Raw genomic sequence first — 20,948 nt, 5'->3', positions numbered from 1 at the left:
ACTACCCCACATGGGGAGTTACAATGACTCCTCAGAATTAGGTATATCCAATATGATAAAATCATATATAAATATATATTCATATTTATGAACTGCGCAGGGGTATTAAAGATTTCAAGTGAATGATAATGTGCGTATTATTCGTTTATTTCTTTGTGTTTCCTTCAGTTCTCTCGGTATGTTTTATCTAAACTCTGGAAACTGCAAGAAAAATAAATATATTTATTGTATAAAATGATCAGTTTAAATATTGAATGATTATTGTTTAAACTAAATTATGAAATAGATTTCAGATGGTAACAATATTCAATTCAATTAAAATCAAAGATTCATTTTATTGACCATTTATTAAAGTATAGTATATGAAAATGCAACAAAAAGAATAGCATGAAGCACATACTAAATTCCATTGTTTCAATTACAAGATCATGTTGCAATCATGAATATATCACCGTAAATGGAAGAAAGAGAATATAGCAGAAAGATATTTTGTTTGTGGAAAGATAGCAAAACAATAATACTTATATTATAATAATATATTTGGCCTAGGCATATTAAATTTTTCGTTTTCGCAACTCCTTCGGCGCTCCATATATTTGTTCGAAATAAACCGCGACCGAAACGAAGCGCGACCGAAACAAAGCGCGACCGAAACGAAGCGCGACTGAAAAGATCGGCTACCATTTTAATACACTTACTAAGATAGGCTTTTCTTTTTCCATCTTGATTTCAGAGGTCAAAAACATTTTTCAATTTTTTTTCAATCATATAGTGGTGTAGACTAGTCTTTTAAGAACATTTTTCTGGAAAAATTTTTTGGATACAACGCCCCGTTATGGAGTTATGGTTTTTTAAATAACATGATGTCAGAAAATCAGCCCAAAAGCTTATCTTATTTCTGTTGGTTACGCACCGCTGATTCGCAATGTTTGTCATCACTTCAAGATGTCTACCGATTCGTGAAAAAGGCCTATTGTTAAGCAAAGTGTGTAGTCTACGTATAGCGAACGCTTCTTTAAAGGACTGTGATAAAAGTTTCTATCGAGACGAAAGTGCGCTTTTCTGGTGCAGTGGCTTACAAAGCTGGTATGATATAGTCAGGCAGAATAAGCCGACAGGGCTACTATTACCAGGCCTAGTAGTAGTAGCATATTTGTAGTCTTGATTTCAACCCTCTCTAGGCCTACCTTTGATAAATTCCACTTTTTGTTGCGACATGTCTTTAAATTACAGCAATCAATCTTGATGTTGGTAGGTTTTCTAGTCAAATCGGCAGTAAACCAAAACGGCAACAGATTTCCAGGAAAAATTTGGTCCGGGCCTTAAATCGGTGCTGTAATGTAAAAAGTTGATGAATATAATAACGCCAGTCAGTCAACATAATTATGAATTTGTTAAATCGATCATAACATATTTTTTGTTATAACTACATAAATAACTTATTTGTTAAATTAATACCTCCTTGGTTATTTTCTAAAAAATTGTTTATCTTTATTGGCATATACTGAGTTCCTATTTATGTCCATTATAAAATAGCGTGAAAAAATAATTTTACAATAACAAGTCTACAAAATATTGGACGAGGACGCTATACACACTGCAAAAGCCCCACCTCACATGTGATAATCCATTATATTATTCAAGGACAGAGTTAAGATAGTAGGCCCGTACCAGATATCAGTGTGTTACAGTAGTAGGTAAGTGGAACGTAGTAATACCACTGTAGTAAGTGAGTACGGCTGATACAAATGCGTAGGCCTACAGCCTACTACAGGGACGGCGGAAGTTTTTTCAAAGTGTGGAGGGGGGGGGGAGGCCCCACTTATAGATGAATGGGAATATGAATCATGCAGATCTGGAATCAAATCTAGGGGATGGGGTCAACATTTTTCCCCAAAACGAAAGGGGATCCGGGGGTCCTCTTGATTCCTAGAAGGCGGGAAATGGATTTTCCCGACTTCTGAGGTGTCTTTTAATTACTTTTAAGTTCTTCAAAATTCAGGGTTTTCCACTCTTGAAAACGGTCAGGTAATTTTTCCCTATTGTTATTAATTACAGTAAACAGGCCTTATGTGTGTATACATACATAAAAAAAGATTGAGTAGTTGCATAGCCGGCCCATAGGCCTAGGCCTAGGTATTTTTTTTCCATGAATCGATAAATCCTAAAAGGAAAGTAGAGGGAGAACGGAGTTTCTCCCACGGGAAAATTTTGATTCTTAGAAGGCGGGAAATGAGCTTTCTGACTTCTGAGGTGTCTTTTAATTACTTTTAAAGCCGGGCACTCACTCGTCGTACGACTAATCCACCTCTGCTTCCAGCGAATGATAGACGACGTAACACAGCGCCGTCTACTGATTGTCAGAGTGGCAGTCTAAACGGATCCTCATTGAAAAAGCGACCCGTTGGTTCCGCGCCGTCTTGTGCGTTCGTCGTCGCGCGCAGTGAGTATTCAAAATTCAAGGTTTTCCCTCTTGATATGAATCAATGAACCCAAAGAGAAAGGGAGGTTCGGGTTCTTCCCTGGAAAATCTTTTAATGATTTTAATTTTAAGTTCTTTAAAATTCAAAGTTTTTCCCTCTTGAAAACGGTCAGGTAAATTTTCCCCATTTTTACCAAATAGGCCTTAGGCCTATTATGTGTATACATACATAACAAAAAATTGAGTAGTTGCATACATATTTTTTTTCATTATTCCTGTCGAAATATTGAATCCCGACACGATGGCGTGTATTTCGATACTTGGAATAGGCCCTTATGTATTATACTATCTTATCTGAGATTAATCAGTGGACCTTTCGGTTATTATTTTTCTATAAAGCGATAAATCCCAAAAAGAAAAATTTTGATTCCTAAATGGAGGGAAATGAGCTTTTCTGACTTCTGAGATGTTTTTTAATGACTTCTTTTAAAGTTCTTCAAAATTCAAGGTTTTCCCCTCTTGGAAAAGATTCCATGAATGAATAAACCCCAAAGAAAAGGGGGGATTCTAGATCTCCCAGGAAAAAAATGTTGATTTAAAATGGCGGAAAATGAGAAAATCCTTACTTACTTCTGAAGTGCCTTTTAATAACTTTTAAGTTCTCAAAATTTAAGGTTTCCGCTCTTGAAAACGGTCAGGTAAATTTTCTCATTCGTAGTAAATATGCCTTATACATGCGTATACATACATAAACAATTGAGTAATTTATTTTCGTGATTGTTAATAATAATGTTTAAAAATATAACGTGCATATTTTTTTTATTTTATTTTTTTTGGTTATTTTTTGGACATGTCGACAAGGACGCGAAGCCCCGGCCACAAAGTCACAAAAACCTTAGACAATGGCGGCTAGACTTACTCCTTTATTTGAAAACGTTAGGGAAGGATGACTTGACTTGGGTTGGCTGTTCTATTTTACTTGGGTCGACATGTCAGTTGAGGGACTGCTTGTTGGGCATTGAGGAGGTGGAGGATCACACATGTGTATGTAAATTTAAATTAGTTTATAGCTAGACGTCGTACATAGCTAGGCCCCCGGATTTTAATAATTGATAGAGTAGGCCCATTATTGGGGGATTTAGGTGACGTGACAGAAATTAAAAAACTGTTGTGGTTATATGCTTAGGCCTCATTGACATTGTTTCTCTACAATGAAACTAAGTCCAAGAGAACAAGAAAGTCTGTTGATCCACCAAGCAGGATATCTTGCCCAAAAGAGATTAGCACGTGGGACAAAACTCAACCATCCTGAGGCGGTTGCACTGCTGTCTTGTCAGGTGAGCCACCCATCTAAAGTTTTTTTTTTTACTAATTATATAAATTGGGGACTGGGAAATGCTGGCTACCCACCCCATTCATTAGGCAAAAAGTATGATACGTATTGTGGTTATATCGATTGGAGTACTACTTATGAAAGTAATGGCATGGCACGGCAGCTGTCATGTGCCTTGATTTTTCATATCAGCCATGGGACACTATAAATAAACAACGAATTTCTAACGGATTCATTTTTCTTATTCATTTTTACCTGAAGAGCGCGACAGCTAAAATTACTTGTACGAGAAAAAAAAAATATTTTGTGACCAATACAACTCCAGTCATTTGTGGTATTTATTACAGTAATATTATTTTTATGCATTTTTTCATACACTTATATAAAATAAAAATTGCTTACCTCAGTTGCAAGAGTTTGTTCGTGATGGACAGCATTCAGTTTCTCAGATTATGGATCTTGGACGCAAGATGTTAGGTAATATTTTTTTGGTTTTCTTTTATTCAAAATTCAATAACCAATATTCACACATCATGTTTTTGGGAAAGATTATATAAAAAGTAAAAGTGAAAAGTAAAATTAGGCCGACAAACGCTGACTGATATGAGTGAAATATGCACTCAAATGTACATTCAGTTTTCCTTTGCGCTGACTTTCAATTAAATCTCTGCCTGTGTACAGTCCTGTCACTTCCTTGAATACACTTCAATTAACCCAACAATCCACCGCTGACCTACTGTAGTGACTAGAGTAAAACAGTTCATTTTTATTTTATAGCTTGCATTATTCTTAACTTTGAAATATTTTACCTACAGGTTTTCGACATGTTTTACCTGGTGTACCAGAAATGATTCCAGAGGTCCAGATTGAGGCAACTTTTCCAGATGGCACTAAATTGGTTACTGTTCACGAGCCTATTGCTACCGAAGAAGGAAACCTCCAGAATGCGCTATATGGTAGTTTCTTACCTATAGTACATCATGAAGGTGTATTCAATGTAAAAGAAAAGGTAATTCGAAGATGCAAGCCATTCATTCTAAGACTTTGTTCACATTCTAACATTCAGTTGTCAAATAACATTTGATAGTGTGGACAATAATAAATTGATAGCATTAGTTATTGAATCTTTGTTATTAGTAAGAATTTAAAATATTAGTCAAAATAATTACAGTACATCTTCCTAATTATCTTTACTATCAACATGGAGATGCTCTCAACATCTATCATAGTTATATGATGACTGTCTCAGCAACATGATTATGTTGATGATCATCAACATATTGCTGATGAATTTTAAAATACTGTCAATTTTGCAAAATGTCATATGTGACCCAAGCTCACAAACAGGCTGTAAAATCGCACAGCACTGTATTGAGAAACAAGCCTCAATAGCCAGAACATGCCATAAAATATGAATTTCGTGTGAATTGGGTTTTTGTGTAATAAATAAAGTATAATTATTAATCTTACTATTCCTGAAGTTTGAGTTTAAAATGAAAACTGTAAAAGGCAAAACCTAGCCATTTTCAAATGTGAGTTATTGAATATGAATAGGAAATTGCCAAAAAATAAAAGCATTTTTCTGAAAACTTGATTTAAGAAAGTTGAGAAGACGACAATTATTCAAACGGTCATAACTTTGCTTCCAGACGCCCGATTGAGTTCATTTAACTGCCATTTTAAAGTAAATGATATGTTCTATGCCAGTATAACAATGGCTTGTGGATGAGTTTACAGCCTGTTTGTGAGCTTGGGTCACATATCTGCAAATTGCACTAATGGCACTGGAATTAGTTAGCGTCACCATGGAGGTATTATTGAAAAGGAGATCACTCGGCAACAGATCCCTTTGACGCGACAAACCAATGTGTTTCCTGCCTCTCATGCTGGTGTGTACTATATCTTACCATATTTTTGTTAGTAACAACTTGGAAACAACAAGCTAAAGTTATAATAGCTCTATGGCTTCAACAACATAGCAGTTGTGCGAAAAACAATTTGATGTTAACTCATTTAATATCTTTAAAATTAACAATGTTCCCCGGATTGGTTTTTTTTCAGACTTTTAGTATGTCATTATATGTATATTTGAAGAACAGATTCCGCAAAATATTTCAGTTGCAATTGCTTCTGTGTTCATTATAAATTTGACTGATGAGAATGAAAAATGAGAATTACTCAGATTTTGGATTGAATTTTCGAATAGTCTACGCTTAGTTCACACTAAAATGACTTAATTTATTATAATCCTCAATCATTCCATATGAAATTAATATCTGTTAAAATTAGAATTATTGAGTTTTATCCAATTTATGGAAAATCAAGTTGAAATATACCATTTAAAGCTCATGTAAATATTTTATTGAATTTGAAACTCTTTTTCATAGAAAATATCGTAGAAAATATTAATATGTTCAGTATTTTGTAAAAGATAAATGTAGCTTTAAGGCGGAAACAACTGCGCATCCATAGTGATTGACTGTAAGCAATGCACATTGAGAAAAATTCCATAGCTGTTACCATCTTTCAAGTCATCCAAGAAAGCAATTCGCTTTCTTCCTCTTTGCATCTTTCCAATGCACAGTTTTTCAATTACTGTTTTCAGTAGGTGATTATGTGTCCTATGCATGTTTTCTGTCACCTTTTTATCATTTTGATTATCTATCTTCATCCACCATCTGTAGTCCAGCTTCATTTGATCTTCATTTTTTGTATTTTACTTTCATCAATTTTCTCCATGACCAAATCCCTCTTAGTGTCCATGTTTCGCTTACATAAAATGCAGTATTCCATACTTTTGCTTTAATGATTTGTTTTCTCACCTTCAGGTTTGGCATTACTTGTTAGCATATCCTTATTTTCTCTGAATTTTGTTTTGGCTATTCCAATTCTTCTTTTAATGTTCTTTTCAGATCTTCCATCTTCTGTTATTATACTTCTTAAATAACAGAATTCTTTTAATTGTTAAAAAAAAAAAACTTTAACAAGTAAAAGAATTTTTTTTTTGAATGCTTTTATCTATTCTTGTAATGTAAATTGTCTCATCCAATCCATTTTTTTCGATTGCAATAAAGTTAAATTTGAATTTGAATTTAAATTTAAAATTCTAAATTTTGAGCGAGCCAATGGCCGAGTGGATAAGGCAGGGGCACCGTAACCATAGTCAACAATATCGGCATGGGTTCACGGTCGGCTCTGGTTTACTGGCTGCAGAGGACATGAAGTGACCCTCAGGGGAGGAGAAAGTTATTGAAAAGTGCAACATCTAGTCGGCTGCGCCTTTGTTAAATCTTTGAATTGTACATTATAAATGTTTGTTATTATTATTATTATTAAAATTAAATACCATTAAATAACTATTGATTGTTAATCATAATTTTTAATTTAGGATGTTGGTCCTGCTGATGCTTCAGTAGAGGTCGTCCCAGGCGAACTCCTTGTCGGTTCTGAGGAACCAATTGAATTGAACTGTGGTCGTAGAACGGACATGCTAACAGTGACCAGTAGATGTGACCGTCCCATTCAAGTTGGTAGTCATTATCATTTTGTTGAAGCAAATAAGTATTTGACATTTGATCGGAAGAGGGCATACGGAATGCGTCTTGTAAGTAGGAGGAATACTTTCCTCAGAATATAATACAATTTATTGCAATGTACTGCAACTATGAAATGGTAAACATTTTGAAGGACAGAAACATAATACAAAATTTAAACATTTGGGGAAAACCAAAATGGTAAAAGACAAAAACAAAATGTGAAGGTTTGAATGAACAAAAAAAATCAAAAATAATAAATACTGTATTAGAAAGGACAAAACAAAATAGTGAGGATTGTAAATGTAAAGTAAAAAATGTAAATAGTAAGGATAGGAAAGGACATAAAAGAAAATAAAATCAAAATACTGTTGTTAAGATGGGGAAGGAAAAAACAAAATGGATATAAAATTTAGAAAGGACAAAATAAAAATTGTATAGATTGATTGATGGTTGGGTGTCTGTTTTTCAATGTGTGCACACAGAGTATCCTGCAAGTATCCTTATAGTTAGTTAAATCTTAGGTGGATGGTGTTTCCGAAACATCGTCTAGCATGACTGTATCTCTCCATTGTGCGAAGTCTGGGTAAGTTTGATATGGGGCGTAGACTGTTACCCATGCAGTAGACCCCCACACTCCACGTCGCTGAAATGGTCCAATGGAAAGGCAGCAGCCAATATGGTTGGTTCCAGCGACGTCGCAGGAGTTGCCAGAACGTGACTGTAAACAGTCAAGAACTGCCTAAGGGACTCCAGCTCCTGATTTAGCCTCGAGGTTGACTCTTGAAGCCTTTTCCATGATTTGATATAGCCGCAAGGCAGCGGAGGTTTAAAATCAGAGTTTTCCTTCTCCTAGATGAGCTGCCTTCCCAGGTTGACGAGCCCCATCTACCCGAAGCAACTGGTTTTTAGGCGCCAGTGATACGCCTTCACCCCTTCTCCTGTCAGTAAAAGCAAGTTTGCCGGGCTTAAAAACTAGGCCACATGAGCAGGAGCAGGCCAGGAGCTGGACTTGGTTGTCAGAGGCTTTTTGAGACGCATGTCATATGGGAGAACTTTATAGGTAATGGGAGCTTATCCCCACAACCACCCCCAACTTGACAACCATGAACCCAATTAGTTAAACCAGAGCTACAATTAGTTAAACCAGAGCTATAAGAAAGTCTCTGGTACAAATTTATATTATGTTATGAAATATTTCTTAGCTCAGATAAGCAAAAGTAAACTCGTTTTAATATGCAACAATCTGAATGAATTTATAAACAAACTTTAACACTATTTATTTATCAATCAATAACTTTCAGTCACTCTCTTTTTCTGAAATATTTGTAGAATATAGCAGCTGGTACTGCTACCAGATTTGAGCCTGGGGAAACAAAGAATGTCCATCTAGTTGAAATAGGGGGACGGAAGTACGTTTATTTTTTAATTCCTACATAATATTTAAAATCTATAAAACTGATGTGACACCATGCATGCTGAATAATAATTTCTAATGATTTTTGTAACATGCTTATTGAACTAATTATTTTTGATTAATTTAGTTAATTACACTAATTAAATATTAAAATAATAGGCTTTTATGCAAATCATATTGCACTAAGCTGTCAATTTGCTGTTCCATTCAGAGAATGTACTGATGATTATTTTCCCTTGATATTCAATGATTTAAAACTAGATGTTGCTTCTTGTTACTTTGAATATATCAGAATTTACATCCATGGAAAAAAAGTGGTTCATAGCTTCTAATAGTTACACAAATACCTGTATATTTAAAAAATAAAACAAACAAAAAATCTGTAATTTTATAACCACAGAACGTTGATTATATGATTTAACAATATTGGCATGTCTTACAATTCCAGAGTGATTCGAGGTGGAAATGCTATCGCAGATGGTCAAGTCTCACTTGAAAAACTCAGTGAAATTCAAGATATGCTGCAACTCTTTGGCCACAAGGAACAGGTAATCTGTCATTAGTATGAGCTATCTATCTTACTGTAAGGCCAGCCTCTTCAATGCGAGGATCATGCAGTATACAACAGGGGCGAGCATAAAAAGTGTATCAGAGGGCCAAAGTAAATTTTTGATTAAACAATGAGGGCCACACACAAATATGTAGATGCTTTAGGTGATGTAATACCATTGTCATAGCATCAATCACCAGAGCAGCCAAGGTGGACAGGTGCTCAAAGCACATTTTTTGTTGGTAGAGTAAATTGTTCAGTGGCGTTTCTAGGAGGCTTGAAGTGGGAGGGCTGATGGAGTAGATGGCTTGATGATTAAGTGAGGGGTGTTAGCTCACAAAATGTAATAATGAGCTGATCTTTTTCTACTAGGGCGTGATTTTTTTTTCCCCTTCAAACATGTTCAATGGAGGAGACGGGAAGGGGTGCAAGTTTTTTAGGGGGCCGTGTGCACCCCCTGTATACGTTACTGGTTCAGACTGATCTGCACAGTGTTCAATAGGACATCCTCCTCCCCAGGGGAGTGACCCTATTTATGTATGCAGAAATCAGCACTACTAATTGTTTTCCCTGATCATTCACCTCCTACCAGGTACCTAACTGTGTTTGTACTCCTAGATAAAGGGGACAAATGTAGATAAAATGTCCTGTCAAGCACAAGAATGTTACTAGTGTTGGTCTCGAACCCACAACCTCTCATTTGAAAGCCTAGAGCCCTGCCACTGTACCACACAGTTTCTTCCATTCTTACTATCTTCCTTTCTCTTGCAGCATGTCTTCCATTTGGTGTCACTTTACCTTTTCTTTTCCATTTTATAAAATATTGAAAATGTTCATGGATTTTTTCTCATACAGAAAGAGAATTTGTTGATCGGAGAATTTACTTCTACTATCTCACGAACAGTATACGCTCATACCTACGGTCCAACCGTGGGAGACAAAGTAAGTGTCAAAATGAATTACCATTTTATTAATGTGATTATTACAGTATGTTACATCAAGCTCATTCCATTCAAACTGATACCAGACTCTTGTTATTATTCAGACATAGCGCTGTATTGCATAAAGCAAGAATAAAATACATCTGATTCAGATTTTCTCATAATTCTGCTGATTCTATATTGTTTTTCCTGCTAGCAGTGTCATAAAACCATAATTCCATTGATTTCCATCTTAAAAAATGTAAAAAATTATTGTATTTATCTGTTTATTAAAATTACAATTGTTGTAGAATTTGTATTCATTTCATTTATTCTTTATTTCGTAAACAAAGTACATATAAAATATAACTCAAAACAAATATACATTATATCGAAATACTGTACAATGAAGAAAATTACTAAGAATAAAATTACCAAAAAAAATATATTCACCATATAGATACTTTTGGAGAATTGCGCAGTACTCCCGTACCAATCTTTTGGAGGGGAGTTGAATAACTTGATTGAGATGCTTGCCTTTCTACCCCAGGGTCCTGGGTAAAAAAAAAACCAACTAGTTTTCATTATTGTGTTGTTTATCATCGAGACGACTACTCCATCAGCCCTCCCATTTCAAGTCTCCTAGACATATTGTTCTTGTTGTTATTTTATTCCTCATGTTATTTTTATTTCTTCATTATCTTGCAGGTCAGACTTGGGGACACCAGTTTGATTATTGAGGTAGAAAAAGACTTTACTGTTTATGGTGATGAATGTAAATTTGGCGGTGGAAAGGTAACATAGGGTGTTCTTAGTTATTTTCTACTACTTCTTCTATTCAAACTATAAAATAATATATACTGTAGTTGGGGTTTTCGCCTGTCTCTGCAGATCACTTGAATATTGTTTCAAAAGGCTACTTTTCAAGCTTTAATATGTTGCCTAAATTCTGAATTACAATTACCAACCAAATACAGTTACTATTATATGTACAATAGAGTGATGGTTGGCACTAGTCAAAAAAACATAGCTTACCAACATACCAACCCTAATACAACATATTTAACTTAATACAAAATGAAGTTTAAAAAAGATATTACTGTTCTATCTACATAGCTTATCTTGTTTGTCAAATGACAGAATGAAATAAATTAATAAAATGTTTATATATTAATGTTGAACAAGGTGCTGCGAGAGGGAATGGGTCAAGCTGCCCACGTGACCAGCGACGATGCTTTGGATACAGTCATAACAAATGCTTTGATATTAGACGCTGTCACAGGAATAATAAAAGCTGATGTTGGCATTAAGGTAAGGCACCAAATTGGACTAGTAATAATCTTTTAATAGTCATACTGGTAACTGCTTGCTAGCAGGCTTACCAAATTCTGAAGTAACGCAACTTCAGGAAATCCAAAATTCACCAGCAAGGACTGTAACACAAACTAAACCAAGTGAACACACACCAGTGCTCTGTAAGCTCAACTGTGGCTACGTATTATGGTTCAGATTCACTTTAAAGTCCTTCTAATTATGTTTAAAATACATCATCACATCGATCCAACTTATCTCATTGACCACTTACCTTTTTGCACACTTCATTCATCATCAAATCGTGTCTTACATTTTTGCACACTTCATTCATCAAATCATATCTTACCAAAAACATGCAACAAAACTCTAAACAAATGGTGACAGAAGTTTTTCCTCAATTAGACCGACTCCCTGGAACACACTTCCATTTGACATACAACCTTCACCAAACATTGATTGCTTTAAAAAGGCCCTAGAAGACTACTCTTCATACAATAGGCTTAACATTTATAATAGTAATCCTACATCCTTTGTTATCTCTTTCAACAGCTGCTTCGAGTCCATTTTTTGCATTTAGGCACTTTATAAAAATATTATTATATCATATTATTATTTTGACAAAACCCCACATACCTACAACTATAGTGTAAGTTTCACTAAAATAAGTTAATTTTAGAAGGAAGACATCTCTGTTGATTTCTTGCAAAAGGGATATTTTTTTGCATTATAGTTCTTTGAGGTTGTTTTGTTGTTGTGCGACGAGTGACTGGTTTGGCTTGTCTTTGCCACATATCCTTATATATATATAATTTACCTTGTAAAATGTTACCTTGACTTTTGTTTTAGAATGGATTAATCCATGGAATTGGAAAAGCTGGTAACCCAGATACAATGGATGGAGTAACACCTGGACTGGTGGTTGGTGTCGGAACTGAAGCAATTGCTGGTGAGGGATTGATATTGACTGCTGGAGCAATTGATTGCCATGTTCACTTCATCTGTCCACAACTTGCACGCGAGGCCATTGCTTCAGGGATCACAACCATGTTTGGTGGTGGAACAGGTGAGAGAGTAAATAAATGTTACACTAATAATAGTGATAAAATTTATAAAAAAAAATTTAAAAAATAATAATAATATTCTATGTATGTAAGAGTGTGTTGATTGTTTTCTGCCTGTTTAAAAGCTGTCATCAGGACAACTGCAAGTAAAAATTTCTCAGACATGGTTGATTCCCACAATACACGAGTTCTCAGCCACAGGCTGACAGGACTGTGTTTTATGACATTATTTTGGGGATGGGAGGAGGGAGGGGTGGACATATCGTATGTTTGTACCCGTTATGCAGATCTTAATCAATTCTAATACTAATTTTAATTTATGTATTTGGGGAAATACATATACAAAAAAACTAATTCAAATTGCACGGGAAAACCTCTAGAAAAATAGAATCGTAAATACTTGTTTCTACTATCAAGGCCTCAATTTTCCGTGGAAAAATATCCACGGAAATATGCTCATATTTTCGAAATGCGATATTGATAGTGTGTTGATAATTAAATGTTGATATTGATAGTGTGTTGATAATTAATAATAATAATAATATTGATGAAATCACTGAACATCTTTTACTTGATTATTCAAGGACCAGCCACAGGAACATGTGCAACAACATGCACACCGGGGCCATACCATATAAGGAATATGATCCAAAGTACAGATGTATTACCCCTCAACTTTGGTTTCACAGGTGAGAAGTCTGTTAACAATATTATTATATATATCTCCATCATCCAACACAGGCCCGTGGGAAGGGGGATCAGGTGCACCCGCCCCCAAAACTTCAAAAGGCTCCCTTTTTAAAACCTGTTACTACTTTAACTAAAAAGCGTTCCTAATTATCACTAAATGTATGCATCTTTGCATTTCCTTACCGATACCAGCTCATCTTTGCACAATTCGCTGTGGCAAAGGTCAGGGTGAGAGTTAAAAATTTAATAAGTAGTTCTAACGTGACTGCAGAGCTGGATGACCATGTGAGTTTCAACTTGCACCTACATTCAGTTTATATATATTTTTGCTAAATTTCAATACTGTAAATAGTGTTATATCTCTTTTAAAACCCTTGGTTCATCACAGTGTATTTGGGGATTCGCCCTTGTGAAACCCATGTGTGCGATTGTCAGGGTTTCTGCATTCTGCCTTCTATACCTACCTACGTACTTAACAAATACCTATCTACTATTTACTGTATCTGCAATATATCAGTCTGTCTGTGCATCTTATTTACACATACAATTATCCTGTAGGAAAAGGCAACACAAGCAGATCAACTGGTGATGTCCGTGAACTAGAAGAACAAATAGAGGCTGGAGCCATCGGGTAAGTTAGCACTCATGGCAGTGTAACAGGGAGTAGTTGGCGCAGCGGTTGCAGAAAAGTCTAAATCAAATGTTCAAAGCACTCAAACTACTGATAAAAGTAATGGTTTCAAACCAGGAAACACTGTACAGCCAGCTTCCTTTGCTGATTTGCCACCAAGCTCTCTTTTCCGTCTATAAAACAGTATGGAAAAAGCCAAAATGCACATGTGGAGTGAGATTGTTCAATAAATCTAATGAAGTTAAACTATATTAATTAATAAAATGCTATTTAGTTTAGCCAACTGAGCTAGGCTGCTTTATTATGCGTGGCTTCTTTTTATTTTATAGTCTTAAACTCCATGAAGACTGGGGCTCTACCCCTGCTGCCATTGATACATGTCTGCGTGTGGCCGAGAAAATGGACATCCAGGTCATGATTCACACAGACACACTCAATGAGTCGTCATGCGTCGAGCAGACAATTGAGGCATTTAAGGTGAGAGCAGAATAGCTCCTCAGCTGGGCACTCACTGTGGTCGTCCGCCAACGCGATTCTATGTAGCACAGCACGATGCGCTCGCAATAGATTATTTTTAATGATGATTTGTGGTGTGGACAGAGCTTTAGTTTCTACAATCCTTATTTAAGATATAATGAATTAATTTCAGGGACGTACCATTCACACATACCATTCTGAAGGAGCTGGTGGTGGCCATGCTCCAGATATCATCAAGGTGTGCGGAGAAAAGAATGTCTTGCCATCATCTACTAACCCAACTCGACCTTTCACAAGAAACACTATCGATGAGCACTTGGATATGCTAATGGTGTGCCATCACCTGGACAAGTAAGCAAAGCAATTGAAATAAAAATTCAAGTAGTAATATAAAAAATCTTTACAAATGGATTATTAAAATATTTATGTATGGTTAAAATTCAAATGAAAATTTAAAGCTCTGTGCACACTATCAAATTTTCTTTGACAAAAAACTGTTATGCCCATATATAGTCATGATGTGCCTATATATGATCATGATGTGATGTCATCATGACCATATATAGTGTGATATATCTTATAGTCTGGATAGGGCTTTAAATAGGTCTGTCAATTGAGCACACACATGTGGGATTCACCTTTTGGGACCTAAATAAAAATCCATACAAATCGGAATTATTTCAGTGTACCTGTTTTATTTTGATAACAAATAAAGGTTATTATTGAAACAGCCGAATAAAATAAAAGAAACACAATGACAATTTACTTCAAGTGAACAAGTTCCATTTTATTTCATGTGGCCTCTCTCGACCTTTTTGTCATGCATAATGACGTACTTAACCTGATATAGTTAACAATTATGATGATAATTATGTTGACTTTAAGAGGAATAACAGAATATAAAGTAATGTGTATGGCCATAGAGAAATAGGATAATTAATGTGATTTGTAACAAGGGAGTGAAGCTGTAGCTCAAATTATTGGTGGGTGAAGATCTGAGTTGAAATTATTTTTGAATGCTGAGGTTTCATTGAACTTGACTCTCAAATCCTTAATGAACGTACTGAAATTTTATTTTCATCCATCCTGTTCAATATATTTTCAAGCAATTACCTGTTACCTATGGTTGTCCTCTGCTCCAAGCAGTTTGACTGACATGGATCACCACCTCTTTCTATCCTGCGCCATCCTGACACTTTTTCACTTTGTTGTTTCCTGTCCAGGCAGCTTGGTCTTCCAAATCCTCTATTACCTTCCATTTTCCCATCCAGTATAAGTCGCTGAAGTTCGTCTTTCTGATTGTCTGATTTTGTGTCCAATGAATAAATTTCCACTTTCTTCTCTTTAAAATACAAATCAAATAGTACTATCAAATATTACTAAAAATACAGAAAGCAATTACCTCATCACTGTCTTGAGACTCGCTTTACATGCTATTTAGAAAACTTATATGGTCACCAAGATTGTTCTTTTCTTTTTCATTTCACATTAATAATTTGAAAAAGGAATTTAAAGGAGGATGTTGCTTTTGCCGAGTCAAGAATCAGAGCTGAAACAATTGCTGCTGAAGACATCCTGCACGACATGGGCGCAATCAGTATGGTGTCCTCGGATTCACAGGTGAGCTTCAGATATTACTCCCAGGGGGTCCCAAGGTGGGAGAGCCCACTTCCAGGGCATTGGGTTAATCGATCAGTACAATAGTTTGCTGCCTCCGTGGCCAGCTCATTACTTCTGGGAGACAGTCGATAGACAGTAGTAAAATTTTAAAATGCGCAGGTAAGTTGGTTTCCAGGATCTTGCTTGTGAGATTTCTGGGATACTCCTGGGAGTCGAGGAAAACTTGGGGCCGCTGCTAACACTGTGGTGGGGACTCGAAAATCCAGGCCTATTCATTGCTTTGACTTTAACCAAAAGGCAGTTCTACAGGATAGATTTTATCAGTGAAATTATTATCTACACTTAAAGAATAAACAAAAAGTATTCTCTACTGTAGGATTTTTTAGTTTTAAAATTGATTTCATTTATTGAACTTAAATGTAAATTTATTGTTCTTGTAGGCAATGGGTCGGATTGGTGAAGTCATTGGAAGAACCTGGCAAACTGCAGATAAAATGAAAATCTTCAGAGGACGACTTAAGGATGAAAATGTAAAGCCTTGTTTAAACTATCAAATTTATTTGACAACATGTGACATGCCTGAATATCTTGGTACTGGTACGGGTATTTATAATGCACCTCTTCCTTGCGGTTATAAAGCGCAGTTCTTTTCCCTGGTCATTGGGTCCACATGCTTTAAGTGTTGCTGCTTGAAATCTGCGCAGGAGCAGACAACCCCAATAGCTATATATTTTTATGACTGGATGGAGAGAAACAATGAAGATAAAGTGCCTTGTTCAAAGACACTCAAGGACAACATTACATTACATTACATCATGACCATATAGAGGCAAATCATTACTAAATATGGGCATACATCAGTTTTTTGACAGGATGCAATTTTAGGTCATTCTAAGAGGGTCTGAGACACTTATCATATTTCATTCCCAAAGAATTTGTAAAATTAATTTTTTGGGGGGGGGGGTAGGAGGCAGGTTCTGACAAGTTTATTCAGAAGGTTGGTGTGGCAATTTGTCTGTCCATTGAGGAGCTTGTGTCTCCTGTGTTGCAGCTAGCACTGTCACTGCTCACAAGCATCTTATGAATGATATAACCAAATGTTGATTTTTTTCTTAACAGGGAGATAATGATAATTACCGAGTGAAGCGCTATGTTGCCAAGTACACCATTAATCCAGCCATTGGTCATGGTATGGGTCATTTGATTGGTTCAGTGGAGGTATGATTATTTACATATTTTTAAACACAAACAATGATTGGTCCAGAATACCGTGTAGATAACCCTAAACTTTGTTGATCTAGATGCTCTCATATTCTTTGAGTACTACAGTTGACAGTTGGTTGCAGTATCCCAAAATTCCACTATTTAAAGAATTTATTAAATGGTTTCTGTTTTCTATCTGTACATCTAGTGTAAGAAGCTAGCTGATCTGGTGCTTTGGAAGCCAGCATTCTTTGGAGCTAAGCCAGAAATAATCATTAAAGGTGGACAGATAGCGTGGGCTCAAATGGGTATCGTTCTTTACTAATGATTTTTCCTATATTAAAAAATGTGTGTTTAATAATTTGTGACCTTTGTAGCTCCATACTAAACACTCATTATCTGCAGTATACTACCTGCCATAAAATCAGAATAAGCTCGGAATACGGAATTCAATTTTTCAATTTTATAGCTCGAAATAGGCAGTGTATGCACAGACACATTCCAACATCTTCCCCTGACCACCCACCCCCACTACACTCTCAGGTCAAAATTCTCATGCCTGCAAATTTGTCTAATTTGGAGTCTCTGCTTTACGAGGGAGGGTACTTTTTTTGAGTTTTAAAATAAGATGAAAATGATAGTGTCTTCTCCCCCTGGCAGTCCTGGTATGGCCCTATGGCTGTTAGTGCCACAAGTATATCTTAGGTTTATTATATAATTGTAATTCTGTAATTCCAAGGCTGCTCCGTGTTTTTATTCCGGAATTCTTCAATTTTTACTAGGTATGCCAAATGCTTCAATTCCAACTCCAGAACCAGTTAAGATGCGGAAAATGTTTGGTGCCTATGGAAAATCCGTTGGGAATTCTTCTGTGATATTTGTGTCACAAGCAGCAGGTGCTGGTATTAAAGAACGGTATGGGATAAACAAATGTGCTGAACCAGTTCGCAGGTAAGAATAAAAAATCAAGGCAGGCCTACATGTGGGAGATCTATTTTGGTAGATGTTGCTCATGTTTGATAAGCATAGAAAGGAAAAATGATTCTAGGGGTACGAGTGAACTGGTGTGGCCGGTGTCAAACAGGGTAGTTATAGTAGAAAGGGCAGGGGGAAATGGTGGGTTATTTATGTGACAGGCATACCAGATTTATTTTCCTCATAATTTATTTTCTTTACTCGATGTCATTCATCTTGAATTTTGTGTTTCACAGGTGTCGAAATTTGACTAAAGAAGATATGATATTGAATAACTATCTTCCAGAAATAACTGGTAAGTATATTATTAATTTCAAAACAAATATTATTTAACTTTGTGTATTATTTGATGAGGAGGCAGATGAAAGAGACTTAATGATACTGAAGAATAAGGGCTGGGGGGAGGGGTTTGCATTTGTGGATTTTTTAAGATAAATATATCAAATATTATTAGATGCTCTTTGTCTTAAGCTATTACTTTGGACAAATTACTTCAAAGAATATGTGACCCAGGCTCACAAACAGGCTGTAAACTCGCACAGCACTGTATTGAGAAACAAGCCTCAATAGCCAGAACATGCCATAAAATATGAATTTTGTGTGAATTGGGTTTTTGTGTAATAAATAAAGTATAATTATTAATCTTAATATTCCTGAAGTTTGAGTTTAAAATTCAAAATGTAAAAATTTTGCCATTTTCAAATGGGAGTTAGTGAAAATAAATAGGAAATTGCCAAAAATAAAAGAATTTTTCTCAAAACTTTTTCTCAGTGCTGCATTGGTATTTCTTCTATTTTAATGTTTGTAGCCAACCAAGTTTTGGTCATACGATATTTGCATTACTTCTTACTGTAGCTTTGAGATAAATAAGTACTTTTTGGTAGTAACATTCTCAATATGTACAGTAATTTAATTATTAAATAAAAATTTCTCTTTCTTTGTAGTGAATTCAACAACATACAAAGTTCATGTCCGGGATCGTGAAACTGATGATACACCACAGCATTTAACCTGCCCTCCAGCCAATCGCTTGTCATTAGCACAGCGATACTTCATGTTTTAATTATTTAGTATGCCTTAATATGTGACTATCATGACTCATGATTATATGTAGGCACATCATGACTATATATGGGCATACAACAGTTTTTTTTTATCAAAACAAATTTGATAGACTGTACAGTGTTTTTAAAATAATAATCATGGCTTTGCAGAGTCGGATCGGGAAATATCCACAAAGGTGTGGAGGGAGGAGCCTCCGAAGGGGCCGATCGAGATTACAATACCCTAGGAGTCCCCATGAAATTTCTGTGTTTTAGATGCCCGAAAATAACCTTTGAGGCCTTTTGGGCGATCAATTTATTCTTTCTAAAAGGGGCGGGGGGTTTCCAAAAGGGGAAGGGGCCGGCCCGGCACATAATGTTACAAAATCTCCATACATTATGATCAACCTTATTATTAATTAATACTAATTATGGAGAAAATGTAATGTCAAGTTAGAATGAGGCTATGGTTTATGTATATAATGGTGTTTATGTTAACTGTGTAAAGGATAAATAAGATGTTTTTTGACCGATTTGAGTTTGTTTGGCTTTACTCTGAAATTATGTACATGAAATAAAAAATAGTAAATATACAGTAAGTAACAATGACATTATAATAAAATGAAACAGATTTTCAATATACTATATTTATATCAAATTAAATTACATCTTTCTGGTCTCAACTGACAAAGTTGCCCAAAGTGGAGTGAAAGCTTGTGTTTCAATAAATGGAGTTACCTGTAACCAAAATTATGACCTTGTGAATATCTATATAATATACGGCTGTATTTATCAAATGGTAATTTAAATATAATAATCATGACCCTTTGTAATGATAAATTTTTATTACTATTGATTGATTATAGGGACAATATTATTAAAATTACTCTTGAATTATAGAGAAATTATTTAAAATGCTAGGGCTTCAATCCAGGAAGATATTCCTGGATTCCCCACTAGAAATTAAGCTGGAAAATACTGCTGCTGTTTACATTTACAATTGCAAAATAAAACATTAGTAGACTCCAATTGTTTTCATATATTTATCTGTAAATGAAATTCTTCATCTGTATTTCACTTTTTAAAGCTAACCAGAACCAGTAGCATAGCTAGAGGGTGCTGAGGGTGCTTGAATACCCCTGCTTTATATTAAATTAATGGAAGTAGTAAATGGCAAACTAATAGTTAAAATTAACATTAATTAATTTTTCATAAAAAGTAAATTATCTGATCAAAATTCTTGTGTTTCCCACATCTATTATTACTCACTTCTACTAGTCCGGCTTTCTGCATTGTATTTTTATTTCAAGTAGAATTTGATGCATGTAATCTATCCATGAAATAAATATTTATTTTTAATGCTACTAAATCCCCAATCATGGTGGGGCTGAGTTGAATGTGTATTATATAGCTCAAATGTTAGGGTTATGATTGAAATTTGAGCACCTGTCGGGGAAATGCCAATGCCATTGGTGGGCAGTGTCCTCAATTATGTGCTTTATATTCCAGTCTAGAATGTAATATTTCTACACAGCATCTCTTTTTGAAATCCTGGAATCAACACCGAGATCGGAGTGAAAGCATGTGTTTCAGTAAGTGAAGTTGTGGAGTTGTCAAACTTGTTATATTTTTTTCATATTAATGACTCCTACTTTTATTTAACCTTCATTTAGTTCCCTATTCATGGGTTGCAGCTTAAACTAGGGTCCTCGAAATTTACAAAATAAATTAAAATCGCTTTTCTGTGGTCCCAAATTAA

The 20,948-nt window shown here is 35.3% G+C and overlaps 2 protein-coding genes across 5 annotated transcripts in view; one reads left to right on the top strand and one right to left on the bottom strand.

Moving 5' to 3' along the window:
• Nucleotides 1-1,361, bottom strand: part of LOC117109392 (urease accessory protein UreG-like) — a 9,481-nt gene extending 8,120 nt beyond the window's left edge. Inside the window, exon 1 of the mRNA XM_033251717.1 lies at nt 1,188-1,361. Within this exon, the coding sequence (XP_033107608.1) occupies nt 1,188-1,218 (31 nt within the window). The 5' untranslated portion in view covers nt 1,219-1,361. The remainder of the gene's footprint in view (nt 1-1,187) is intronic.
• On the top strand, nt 1,063-20,948 carry LOC117109390 (urease subunit alpha-like). 4 transcript variants are annotated; one of them, XM_033251715.1, is made up of 22 exons: nt 1,063-1,086; nt 3,609-3,759; nt 4,163-4,232; nt 4,571-4,764; nt 7,144-7,359; nt 8,621-8,700; nt 9,154-9,253; nt 10,111-10,197; nt 10,884-10,970; nt 11,361-11,486; nt 12,336-12,552; nt 13,135-13,239; nt 13,799-13,871; nt 14,201-14,348; nt 14,521-14,699; nt 15,854-15,968; nt 16,409-16,498; nt 17,088-17,186; nt 17,380-17,479; nt 17,954-18,122; nt 18,383-18,441; nt 19,091-20,948. In XM_033251715.1, exons 2-22 carry the CDS (start codon nt 3,634-3,636, stop codon nt 19,207-19,209), a joined length of 2,559 nt encoding a protein of 852 aa, XP_033107606.1. In that variant the 5' UTR covers nt 1,063-1,086; nt 3,609-3,633; the 3' UTR covers nt 19,210-20,948. The 4 variants fall into 4 exon arrangements, with proteins under 4 accessions (XP_033107606.1, XP_033107603.1, XP_033107605.1 ...); XM_033251712.1 differs by lacking the exon at nt 1,063-1,086 and adding an exon at nt 1,507-1,697; XM_033251714.1 differs by lacking the exon at nt 1,063-1,086 and adding an exon at nt 3,388-3,466.

Source organism: Anneissia japonica, unplaced genomic scaffold, assembly GCF_011630105.1.
Source record: "Anneissia japonica isolate Jap-2015-1 unplaced genomic scaffold, ASM1163010v1 scaffold287719_len1884721_cov185, whole genome shotgun sequence".
Taxonomy (NCBI): domain Eukaryota; kingdom Metazoa; phylum Echinodermata; class Crinoidea; order Comatulida; family Comatulidae; genus Anneissia; species Anneissia japonica.
Note: the sequence above shows the minus strand (reverse complement) of the source record. Positions and strands in the feature narration are given on the sequence as shown.